The sequence below is a fragment of the Anopheles coluzzii genome, chromosome 2 (genome assembly GCF_943734685.1).
Source record: "Anopheles coluzzii chromosome 2, AcolN3, whole genome shotgun sequence".
Lineage (NCBI taxonomy): Eukaryota > Metazoa > Arthropoda > Insecta > Diptera > Culicidae > Anopheles > Anopheles coluzzii.
The window spans coordinates 107,227,302-107,240,115 of record NC_064670.1 but is presented as its reverse complement, the minus strand read 5'-3'; the positions used below and the strand labels follow the sequence as shown (position 1 = coordinate 107,240,115).

The following is a 12,814-nucleotide window of genomic DNA, read 5'->3' as shown; positions in this document are numbered from 1 at the left end:
CTGGGTCGTCTTAAGTCACAAGCTTATTAGCATATTTACGGGCCACTTGGCTATGATGATCGTGTACTTCTGGTTGAAATACATCAGCTGTTTCCATTTTTCCCTCCAAACGATGCCATAGAGACTTTTCAACAAACCCGGAAAATCATTACCGAGCACCTTTATCCGAGCAGACAACTCCGCTGTGACTGTTGTCTCGTGTACTTCCTGGTTATCTGAAGACCTTTTTCGGCGATACATTTGTGTCCGTTTTGTGTGGGTGTGTGTTTAGGTTTGAGTTAACTTATACATTTATTTTCCCATACAAACGACATAAAATCACATTTCTTTTCTTCCATTTTTTGTTCGATTCGATTAAATTACATCTTAAAAATAGCACTTATCTACTGTCGTCTTGAGTTGGATGTCGCACAAGTGCAGGAAAAAAGTAATATCTCCCCATTTGTTGGTGTATCAAGCACGGCCATTCGCCTGTTTAATGATCATCCTCCATCTGGCCACTGCAGTAGTCCGTAATCATGTCCGAGATGCAGTCAAACACGTCGAACGCAACTTCGCACTGTTCAAAGTTTTCTAAAACATCAAAAAGATTTGGGAAGAAGCAAGATGATTTGTTAGCTTGCAGCTGATACTCGCCACAGCGCGAAAATTTCTCTTACCAGCGGCATCGTTGCGTTTGATCTGATACTTCTTCGACGTGCCCTTGAGACATCGATCAACGCCCCGGAGCGTGGCCATGAAGTAGCCCTGCTCATTCACACCGTCCGTGTACAGGCTGACCAGCCCGTCCAGCGTTGGCCAACCGTTTTTATCGATTGCATTGTTTTTCCGGTACACACACTGCATCAGACACTGTGAATGGTGGAGAGTTTAAAAACAAAACAAAATCGATGAAAGCATTAATGGAGCTTTTTTTCCATGTTTCAATTTATATAATGTCACAAGCGACTCTTACGCCAGCAATCCATTTGTCCTCGTGCGAAACGATCGTTGGGTGGGAAAAGTCAAGCCCGCCCTCATCGCGCTTGCGGCGATCATGCCACTGTCCGTGCTCGGCGGTGAAAATTTTCAACGCATCCTCAATAAGGCTCGATTTGATCTCTTCCTGGCACTGATGGATGACCATATCCACCTTCTTCGAGACGTTCGGTTTTGTTAGGCAACGCTTCTGGAACAAAACGAGAAATAAATAAGATTGAATATATATTGATAAGACAGAACTTTAAATAAGACATATCACACAAATCCTTAAGTTAATTAAATCATGATTACTACTTTTCTTGCTACTTTTCATGTCTTACTAGTTTGTACAAATAATATTTATTAATTTTCGTAGGTTTGAGATCCATTCATCTGTTGTATTCAGCTTTTACTGCTCAGTATTCCTAAGCCGTTCTGAAATTTTACACGATTAAAATGTATCAACCATAGAGGGTCATCCGAGCCGCAATATGAAGGCTTCGAGAATCATCTTCTGCAAGTTAACTCATATCCTGATATATGCTAATGATATAGGCATTGGTCTGCGGTCTCCTATGTCGCTGAAGCCTACCTAGTGATCGAGGAGCCGACAGAGATTTTCAAAATTGTACAGAAACGAGGATAAGACTAATCTGATGGTGGAACAACTGGGAGCTTTTCTAACGTATTCCGAATTAAATAGGAGGTTAGCATCGACAACACCATGAAAGCTGACTTGTGCACAAAGATGTTAGCTGATAACCGGTCATTCCTGAGGCCTCAGGAAGCAGTTCAATTTAAAGAACCTGAACCTTTATAAGTACCAGTACTCACATAAGCCTCTGAGACATGTACTCTGTTCAAATCTGACGAAACTCTCTTGGTCATGATCGAGAGGAATGTGATAAGAAGGACCTTTGGTTCCGTATGTTTGACAGGACAATGGAGCAGACGCTACAAGAAGCCCGGGAAAATGAATTGACAGAAGTATAAGACAAAGGACCGTAATCGTTTCTCAATGTTCCTGCAGCAGACTGTTGTAGCCATTGCTGATGGCAGATGCAGATACTTCAAATTGCCCATTTTAAATATCGCATCAGCTCTTACAAGAGGAAACGTGAGCCGTTGTAAAGACTATCTTTACCCGTATACGCTGTAGCTACCATGTATAATACCAACATGAACATGTATGACCATGTACAACATTGATAGTGAATATGAAGAAGCATCTACTAAATGCAACATTTCTCCAAAACTACTAACAACAGCAGCCTGAACTAGCAGCAGACCTGAGCATGCTTCAAACAAACGCATGACAGAAACAAACAGACACGAGACGCGCACTACTGCATAACAGCACCAACAACGATGTAAATGGTTGCGAGCAATCACTACCGGTTTATGATCACAACGCACCCAAGAGAAACCATGCATCTCTCCCATGCATTTTTTGTACAAAAAAACAAGAGTTTCACACACGGTTGACGCTTTCCTCTCTAGCAAAAACACACTCACAAAACTAGTTTTGCGCATTTTTTTTGTACTACCAGTGCCATGTCACACAGTGACAACGTACCATTTTCGCATATACATCTGCCTGTCACCGCTTCCTGCCCAGGGGAGCAACGAAACACGCACGAAACGAAACCTGTCTTACGCGATCGGTCCAAATGATGGATCTTTCCTTTGCGCTCTGGCGGTACGCGGTCGATTAAGTAGGGGAGGTTTTGTCGAATTTCGCTATCCTGCAGTATCATCGCAAAGCATCATACTCTCCGCATGATGTAATGTTGATTGTCCAACACAGTTCACGGTGGTTCCTATACGAGCAAATGCATAATGTTGTGAATGTGCATTTGTTTATACATTCGTTTTTGACTGTTAAATTGGGTGATTTTAGTTTGCAATCAACAAGACAACAACTTCAAACATCCACAGTGTCCTTCGTGGGGAGCAAAACCATGCGAAAGTAACCTTCAGCACACTGGGCAACACACCTTTACCATTTCACTATCATCTAAACCGCACTGGTCAAGGTGAGTCGCTTCGTTCAGCCAACGCCACCGTGATCTACCGGTAAATGCAGCGGATCTAAAGACAGTGACGGTTCAACCGGTGCCAAGGTTGTTTCCAATATTTTCGAACCTAGTTGCTAGGGTTAACTGTTGTTGAAGGGGGATTTCGGCCAGCGCTCAGGTAATCATAATAAAGATCGCACACATGTGCGCGGGCCACACACGCGTGGTTTGCATAAATATACATACGCAAACGGGACGACCATTAGCAGCAGCACCATCACCACCATCAAACCATGGGCAAAACAGGTGGCCCAGAAGATGCGTTAAGGGTTTACGGTTTACAGTGGTGGGGTGGTTGTAATGAACCAGCCAGTGGCATCGCCACAGACGTAAGACCTTGCACGGTACGGCACATGCTACACATGCGGCAAACGCGATTGACTTTGAAAATAAAACGGTTCGCCAGCGGTAAACGGAAAATGTGTTACGACAGTCAAATTCGAGGAACCGTATCCGATTCCGTTTGCTGTGCGATTAACGAATCCACTGGTGCTGGAAAATTGGTGGAGAAAGGAAACTCTGGGAATTGAGGTGGAAACCTCGTTAGGTGATACTTTGCTTCTCGATAACATCTGTGATTTTGAGTGTTTTATAGTGATGTTATAAGATGTTTTAGAAAAAATGGAAGAATAACGTTTCCAATAGATAGAAGATTACTTAAGCCCCTAAAAATCGAATAATTTGTTGTAAAGACAACAGACAACATTTTAACATGTTGTTAGAAGTCGATTTTTTTTGTACAAAAAATTCAACAGAGCTTGTGTGCACTTAGAAATTGTACTAAAAAAAGAAACTAATAAACAATAACATATAAAATATAGGAGCAGAAAAACATATAATTGATAAAATATTGTCTGCATGGTTTAGGAATAAATCATGGTTATATGTATGAATTGATAAGAAAACATAATATGAAGAAAGTGTACTTAAATTTTGTACTAAAAAAGGGAAATCCTACTTAACTATGGAATACAACATGAAAAATCCAATACAAAAATAGGAATGAACAACAGAAAAAAAAACAAAAACTAATAAACTAAACTAAAAACAAACGGAAAGACAAGAGCAAACCACTACTGCAATATTTCGGAATAATTAAACCGACAAAATATCTCCTCAATAAGAACCAATAATACAAAAGACCCACGTTTAAGCTACTTCACACCCCGAACAGTATCAACAAATGACAATGAAAATGTCATGAAATACGCCCATAATAAAAAAAAAACAGAAAACCAAAAATCCACCAATTGTGCAATCTCTCTCTTGGCGACCTCGTGCACCCCGAAAAATATACACAAAAACACACACGCGCGCGCGCACACGATGCATTACACATTACAACCGCCACGCAGTTGCATAATAGTGCCACCGCACTCACAGACGCTAAATTGAGGTAAGAAAACGACCAAATAAAACACTTCGAACACTCACTTTCGGTGCATCGGCCCCGACCGGGTGCAGCAGCATCAGGGCACTGCCGCAAGCAATGACGGCCACCGTGCTGGCCCACATGGAGTACTGTCGCCTCATCACTGTCGGTACGTTGAACTTTACCACACACTGCACCAGGGAACAGTTTTGGCACTGTTGGCGTTTCCCACTACTGACGTGCCCACTGCAGGCGATCAAAATGGACAGAGTTCCAGCGGCGTTTTGAAGGAAAAAAAAGCACACACACACTCACTTTCTCACTCTCTTTTGCTGTGCACTGCACTTTTACTGCAGACGATCACACACGATCAGCCGGAGGCAGAAGCACGCACCGGAGTGTCTTCGAGCAGGGTGAACCTTCCGGCGTGGACTCACGATTACGAATGACAGACCGGCGAACACATCCTGGCCAGCGTGCCAGTGCGACGGGTTAACAATTTCACTTTCAACCGTTAATCCCCACACACATGCGTGTGTATGGGTGTCTTTTTTGGTGGTGGAGTACGCATTTGTGCACGGCTGGTCGTAACGCAGTCGGGTCGATTTGCTTTGCGGAGGCTTGCTTCTTTGCACCCACCCCATCGATCGTTCGCGATCGTATGGAGAAACAGCTAAGGAGTGGTGGCTGAAACAGCTGATCTGTCTAATTTGGAAGGTTGACTCAATCGTCCCGTATGGAGGGGGGGGATGGGGGATGGCCAATGCAAAACCGACCGGGCCGGGGACGGAATAGTGAGGATCGAAGACAGCATCCCTCAGTGGGGGGCTCATCTTTGGACAAATTAGGAAAGGTGGTTTGCAATTCTGCTCCACCAGAGAAGCCTTGGAGGTGGAGAGCCTACATGACAAACCCGTACGCAGCGCGATGCGCACGAGACACGGTTGCGTTTGCGGTCGCGTACGCGCGTACGCCAGACGGTGCTGGGTTTGATTAGATATTGCGCGCAGTTGCAATTATTGGCGTTGTTTTATAACACCCAAGTGTGTATGTGTTTGTGGTGCTGAGGAAATCCTGAAGATGGTTATTTTTAGCTTCTTCGCATTGGCGACTCGCTGATGACAGATCGGACGAAGAGTGGCGGGAATTCACTTTCTTCTTTTCCAAAAACGCGCACCTCAACGGTAGGATCAATTGAATGGAGTGCTTGGGTAAGTGAATAAGTGTTTGAGAGGGTGTAGGGGGCTAATTATTTGGCCAACCGTAGGGGGCCAACCGTTAGGTAGGATTTTTCAAACTACCAACCGATGCATCTTGTGCAAACGGATGGTGAGGAGGGTTTTGTTGCATCAGGTGCGTACAAATTTGCAATCAATGTATTTCCTTATAATGTGATTTCAATTTTAATTTAATAATGTTTTGAAATTATTTGATTTTTTTTTTGTTTTTACAACAATTTTATGAAATATCTTGATTAATTAATTGTTCTGATTTACAGTGCTTATATAATATAATCAAACTTATTGCAGTGCCATACAATATTCATTAAATATTTTGATTAACTGTTACAATGACACTTTTTTTTAATAAATATGTTTGGTTTACTGGTTTAAAGGCCCTATTACATTACAGGAATAATTTTAGCCTTACCTTGGGTAAGAGGATATAACTAAACTCTTTAAATGAGAAAAATATTGATGTAGGAAGGGCATAGTCCTATAATGACAGTCGAAGTTGGTTTTATTTATACTCAAAAGATGTTATGGGTTTCGTACATTTGGTTTTGGAATGTGTTTTTGACCCAATTAAAGGTTATTGATATGAGGTGCAATTAGTACATACGCTTTTAGTGTTTTTTTACGAAAGATCTGGAAAGTTTCAACTGTTCTAGCCTAAGAGCTGTTAAACGTCGTTTGACGTACCAATTCCATTCCAAGTTTCCCAATGCGATAAGGCCTTAAAACTTACGCCCCATGCATGTGGAGATGCTATTATAATGCCCACCACTGTAGCTAATCAGCAAAAGCGAAAACTACAAAGCTAGAAGCGAAAGTACTCCAAGAATAATACAATCTTTCAACTTTGTTTACCCAGCGATAAAGGCTGCCACTTTTTAAGCCTACAGTTTTACTGCGAACACTACGATCCGCTCCGAAGAACCATGCTGATGTAACGATGCATTGACTTCTCAATGATTCATCAAGAAGAGAAGAGCTGACTGCTTGGCGATTCATCGCATTTATGGTATCAGTATCCATGAGTGTATTTTCCTGCAACACAGCTGAGAACGGATGTGTGATTTGATTCAGTAACGTCATACCCCTGATATGGAGCTGTCGTGTTCGGTTTGTTCGGAGCTTTATGTGCCTACCGTGCATGTGGTCATTACACCGTGCGGCCATATGTTTCATAACGATTGTATCCTGCCGTGGTTAGAACGGTGAATGCTTGTGACATATTGTGTGCGAAACGATGTGCTAAAATCGGTGCCCACTTTTTTACAGATCCAGAACGTGTCCGGATTGCCGAACGGAATGCAATGCGTCAGGGCTAACCAAAGTGCATTTCAATGTGACAGCACACCTAGAAAGGAACAATGCAATGCTGATGGAAAAGCTGGACAATATAACGTTGAAACTTGGTGAAGCATTAGCAAAGATTGAACAAACGACAGACACGTGTAAGGAGAAGCAGGACATGTTGAGCGACACCTTGCAAACGGTACTGGATGAAATGCGTACGCAGAATACGGGCATTCGTGATCTAGAGCATAAGATGGATGAGTGTACAATGGGGCTGGGAGATTTTATGACAAGTATGTTTGATGCTAAAGAGTAATACTAAGATATCCAAAGATTATTTAGATAAAATGATCAGCTGTACTTGTAATAGTGCAGCTTTTGCAACGATGTGCTTTTGTACTTGCTTTTGATCATACTCATCCTTTCATCCGATTCACGTTGTTTTTGTGTGACAAAATATCGAAACTGTCCGATGGGTGTCCGTTTTCGCGGATGGAACGATGGTATACACACTCCTATGAGGTTTCTCTCAAGAGATCGGCACACCCTTACAACTTGTAATGAATCAAAGCCGGCACGATGCTATAAAACGTTGGTATTTGATTTTTGGGACTTATATATTTGTGTATCTGCAAGATCGTGTGGACATAGGATTAACAGTGATATGAAAATGAGAGATTCTGGCTACGCCTTATCATTCGTTATCTACCAATGAGCAAACAAAGATAAGCAAACTTGCCGATTAGTAAAGGTTAAAATCATAGATATGTGTTATCATCTCTTATCGATAAGTAAAACAATAAAAATATCACACTAGGAAGAGTTACACTTCAGTACCTCAGTGAGACTCAGTGCTGCTCCATTCGCAACGCTAGCTGGTATATCGATCATAAGAGGATCTTGTTGCGCGAGACTGTTGCTAGAAGTTTGATTTCTTCATTTAATTTGTACAACTAATATGGAGTTATCGTGTAGTGTTTGTTCCGAGTTATATGTTCCTGAGGCTCATGTCGTCAGTACACCATGTGGCCACATGTTTCATAACGATTGTATCCGGCAGTGGTTAGAACGGTGAAAACTTGAGCAAAATAGTATAATCGAACGATACGGCGTATCATAATCTGGACCTTTCTTTGTTGTTTTTACAGATCCAAAACATGCCCCGATTGTCGGGCTACATGCATTTCAACGATGCTGATTAAAATGCATTTTAATGTGACAGCTCATCTCGCACGTCCCACCAGCCAAAGGAATAATGCCGATGCAGTGCCGATGGAATCACTGATGGACAACATTACAATTAAACTTAGTGAACTGGAAGACGCATTAAGAAGAATAGAACAAAAGACGGAGCAAAGTAATGATAAGCAAGACGTGCTTAGTGTCACTGTACACGGTTTGGTGGATGAAATACGAATGCAAAATACGGTTATTCATGATCTCGAGAATAAGATGGATTTGTGTACAGTGGGGCTGGGAGACTTTCTGACCAATATACTTGATTCTTCCTAGTATGGTTAGGTTGTGAAAACCAATTTTAACGATAAAAACAAACACTTGTGATGTGATAAAAAGCTATGTAAAAATATATGGGCACTGTTTTGGATCATCTTATCTCTTCGATCCTATTAAATTCGCGGTAAAGGAAATTTTTTATTTTTCCTGTTCAAAGGGAAAAAATACCACAAAAAGGAATCAAATTCAAAACAGCCAACAAACCACTCTCAATATTGAATCCTAACCCAACAAGATAAGGAAATTCCTAGTAGATGATAACAAAAATACCAACGAATGGAACTTTGTATAGACTATTTCACGGCTCTACTGAACTTAGGTATTGAGAAATTTTCCATTTTTTTGTTTTTATTCGCCAAAATATCGTTCCTAATCTTTTTCTCGCTAAGGGCTTGATTCCGAAAACCATTGACTGAAATCATTTCTTGAAATCGATTTTATAGGTAAAGCTCGACTGCTTAGGTTCCGTAGGTGCAACGACTCCAGTAGAGGCAAGGCACATTGATCCGTTGACGATGTTAGCTTGGGTCGGGATCGAACTAAAATAGGTTCAGTACGCAAGTGATGCAAATCAACTAAACGACCGACTAAACGACTAAACGGGATCTAAACGTAAAGGCTCTCAACCTAAAAGACTAAAAAGCAGAAGATAAACGACTGATGCATTCTAAAAATAGCAACAACAACAAAAAACTGGAGGAAACATCTGATGGTGGGATAGCCATAAAGTGGAACTTTCTTCGACTTTGAGAGGTTTCTCGTTCCTTCTGAGCCCTCTCCTATTGAGCAAACTAGTGAAGCTATAGGGCATTCGTTTTTTTTATGGATATTTGATGTTCGGGTCGTTTAATATAGTCGCAAGAAAACATGACCAACTCCGAGTCGAACTCACGGAAATAATGGGTCGGAGTCATGCATTTAACAATCTAGTAACATTTAACTAGTATGATGTAAGCGATGGTCCAACGGGAATATTTTTTGCGTAGTGAATGTTCGTTACACTTCGACATAAGTCGACAATACGGCCGGGCCGTAATAATTTAGCAAATAAATAAATATATAAATGTTCGTTACAGAAATGGTTGCTCGATAAAAATAATTACGATCCAGCGCTTTGTTTTAGAGTTAATCAGATATGTTTAAAATAATCCAAAACGATGAGTTACCGCAAATATCGAAATAAAAATCCATTTTGAGTTGTTTCGCGGCTGCAACGAATAAAAAATCGAGCAGTTATTCCACATGCACGTGGAACAGACACTTTAGCACCCGGGTCCGCCTGCTTTACAACAACTGTGCAGAAACAAACCACACCGTGTACACGCGCTGACAGCGCCCGCTTTCAAAAGACGGGAAAAGCAAGAAGAAAACTCTCGCAACTGTCACTTTCCGCGTAAAAGAAGCAGAAGTTTTGTGCGTGCGTGCGTGTGAGGTAAAGAAAAAGTTCCCTCTGCAACTAACTAGACCACACTTTTACGTTAATTCTGCAAGTATATTTAGATTGTTAGGCTACTAATAGATGTTGAAAAAGATACCCTTTTTTACACGGTGCGTGTGTGCGTGTGGCTGATTTGGTTTCGCTGCCAAACTCTGGTCGAAACTCCTCGGTCCCATTATGTAATGGAAAGCTGGTGCCGGAAAAGGATAATCGGCTGCGAAACCATGTGTCCTTGTCCCTGCGGCTGTATGCACCAGATTTGGGAAGCGAAGAGGTAGTAGTAACGCTGTGTGCGTGCATGTAATGTACGCGCAGTGCAGTGCAGAATGTGGGCCAGTGTCGCAGCGCCGCGTGTGTTGCACCGTGTGGGCAGCGAAGGCCCCGCCTGGGGTGCAATTGATTCACATTTCACCGGCTGATGAAACCGTGGCTTCGTGGCAAGCACGGGCGACGACTTCCCCGCTCCATCCCCGTGTAGAGCAATCGGGAGCAAAACGAAGAGTGCACACACACCTGTGTACCTGTGGTGCGCCTTTCACTCTTCGGTGCATGTAAGGAGTGTGGCAGTGTGTGTGCGTGTGTGTGCGCCGGGTGGAAAAAAGTTCCCCCCTCCGGGATTTGATGTGGTTTTTGCTGGAACCGTAATGAAATGGGCCAGCCAAGCACGTGTGAGAAGGTGTTTGCCTGTGTAAGCAGTGTGCCAACATTTACCTTCGAGAGAAGTGGGCGAAACATCCGGCACGGAAAAGAAAACGAAGTTTCCTCTCCTTCGTTGTGTAACGTGTCAATTTTCTATTGTGCTATTGGGCAAGCTATTTTATTCCTTTTCTTTTTGCAGATTAAAAAGGGACCGATCGGTTTGCTTGAGGAAGGAAGATTTGGTGTTTTGAAAAGCGCAATGGCGCATCACGGCTAGCGGCAGCCCAAAAATAACACGCACCTCTTCTAAACAACAGCCCGAATGATGGGTCGATTGATTAATGAGGTCAAAAGAGTCCCTCGTTTTGTAATTATCATCACACACACACACACCCGCTAGACGAGCCTCCGGGGGAAATGAAAGTGGCGGAACGGACTTGTTTCGGGCGCAGAGTTCAGCTGATAAGAGCGGGACGGTTCTGTCGGCTCGGTAGCAGGTGTTTGAGGGAGCCATGGGCTCGATTGTTTAATGCACGCCCTTTCATCTCCTATCAAAACACATTCGCGCACACACTGAGGGGCGGCCTGTTGCACTGTCAGGGGCTTTGCCGGCTCAAACCGGATCGGTGAGCACATAACAATGTTAAGGGCGAGTGGGAAACCAACCCCCTCCGAGCAGCGGAGAAGATTGACTGGACTGGTGGCCCGTCAAGGTGTTAATTTTATAAGGACGATCATTGATCTTCGCACACCAGCAAGAAGAAAAAAAAAACATATGTGCAGCTTGGCTGACCGCACGACACAACAATACATGATAATTGGAATACAGCGCCGTCAGTCAGCCGTATGTCGTGTGACCGTGTGCTGTGGACGATTCAGTACAGAAGGGGGCGAAAAAGTGTCACACCAGCGACGAGCGTGCATTATCACCTTCCGTTCTGGATGAATCTGGTTTAAGTGACACGCGCGCCCGAACCCGTAGTGTACTACTACGCAGTTGGTCCACTGTTATGTGGAACCACGGTGGAATTGAAACGTCCAACGATTGTTCCAAAGGTGGTGTCACACGACGATGATGATAAGCTCCTCGGCGTGGATGGTACAAGGATCATCTTGTTCGTAAAACATTCATCACCGCACAAATCCACCGTCCGAATCCATCGTCCCAGTAAAGCCACGTCGGTTTTGTCTCCACTCCCTCTCTCTCTCTCTCTCTCTCTCTCTCTAATTCCTCAATTATTTCAACACGTGCCCGGTTTGGTTACGGAAATTTGAATTGGCGATACACGTCCTTCAGATCCGTTTCGCGGCTCCACTTGACCGTGACACACATACACGCTGCGAGAACACAACCCTTCGTGGAGCTTCGGTTGATTGTTCTGCGAGCTTGTCGATTCGCACAGTTTCAAATTATGCAAACGTAGGCATGCAGTGGTAGTAAGTACGGTTCCGTTGCCGTAAACAAACTAAGCCAATGTGATCTTTTTGCTATCGTGTCGCGGTACAAACGTTTGTTTGGTAGGACACGCTTTGAACGCTATTATTAGCGATTGATAAAACGAAGACGGGAACAACAACAGCACAGCTGGGGGAAAACACGGGACTACTGTCGCCTGTTGCTAATGCCCTTACTTTGTTGCCTCCCTTGGCGTGGCGTGTATCGGGGAGAAGTAAAACAAACACTCAGTGACACCCTTTTGTGCCAAGATATTCGACGACGGGCTGTTTGGTGTCATGCACACACACGTGTTTTAAATTAGAAAAATAAGTTAATTGGCTGTTTATATTCCGTTTTTTTGCACGCTACTCAACAAATCTTATTAGTTTCTCATTATTCCTGCTAATTGATATAGGTCAGTTTCCTATTATAATCCATGATCGCTGTCATCAAAGACACGTTGCAAATCACGTTCGCGATCATCGCACACATCAGCGAAAAAACAAAATGTGCAACGTTTGCACATTCTTGAATACTGCCGCGTCGCGTTTTAGAGCCATCGCTTCCTACCGACAAGCAAAACAGAGAGCAGAATCGTTACGGAACCACAAATTGTCCCTCTGAAACGGTATCGCGTTTGCAATTTCCAAAATGAGAAGAGTCACTTTATTGCTTTATAGATTTTCTTACATCAAAACCTTCCATCGGTGATTGACTCGCAAGCGCTCAAACGGGGCCAGTTTACCTAGTCTAGGTGGACGTATACACCCCCGTTCCACCCGCCGTATCATATCGATGATTTGTACGGACGAGCCCCAAACACACACACACACACACACTCATCCCACTCAT

The 12,814-nt window shown here is 43.1% G+C and overlaps 3 protein-coding genes across 4 annotated transcripts in view; 1 reads left to right on the top strand and 2 right to left on the bottom strand.

The window, feature by feature from the left end:
- The window catches only part of LOC120949789 (RNA-binding protein 8A), a 300,811-nt gene that overhangs the window by 266,447 nt on the left and 21,550 nt on the right, over window positions 1-12,814 (bottom strand). The window lies entirely within an intron of this gene.
- LOC120952965 (general odorant-binding protein 70) lies at window positions 267-5,144 on the bottom strand. 2 transcript variants are annotated; one of them, XM_040372575.2, is made up of 4 exons: window positions 4,473-5,144; window positions 956-1,165; window positions 660-852; window positions 267-573 (listed from the first exon to the last, which is right to left on the bottom strand). In XM_040372575.2, exons 1-4 carry the CDS (start codon window positions 4,569-4,571, stop codon window positions 476-478), a joined length of 600 nt encoding a protein of 199 aa, XP_040228509.2. In that variant the 5' UTR covers window positions 4,572-5,144; the 3' UTR covers window positions 267-475. The 2 variants fall into 2 exon arrangements, with proteins under 2 accessions (XP_040228509.2, XP_040228508.2); XM_040372574.2 differs by having other exon boundaries at window positions 956-1,168; window positions 4,473-4,918.
- Window positions 6,639-7,319, top strand: LOC120949791 (E3 ubiquitin-protein ligase TRAIP-like). The gene is made up of 2 exons (XM_040367304.2): window positions 6,639-6,850; window positions 6,915-7,319. The coding sequence occupies exons 1-2, from the start codon at window positions 6,738-6,740 to the stop codon at window positions 7,246-7,248; spliced, it is 447 nt and encodes a 148-aa protein (XP_040223238.1). The 5' UTR covers window positions 6,639-6,737; the 3' UTR covers window positions 7,249-7,319.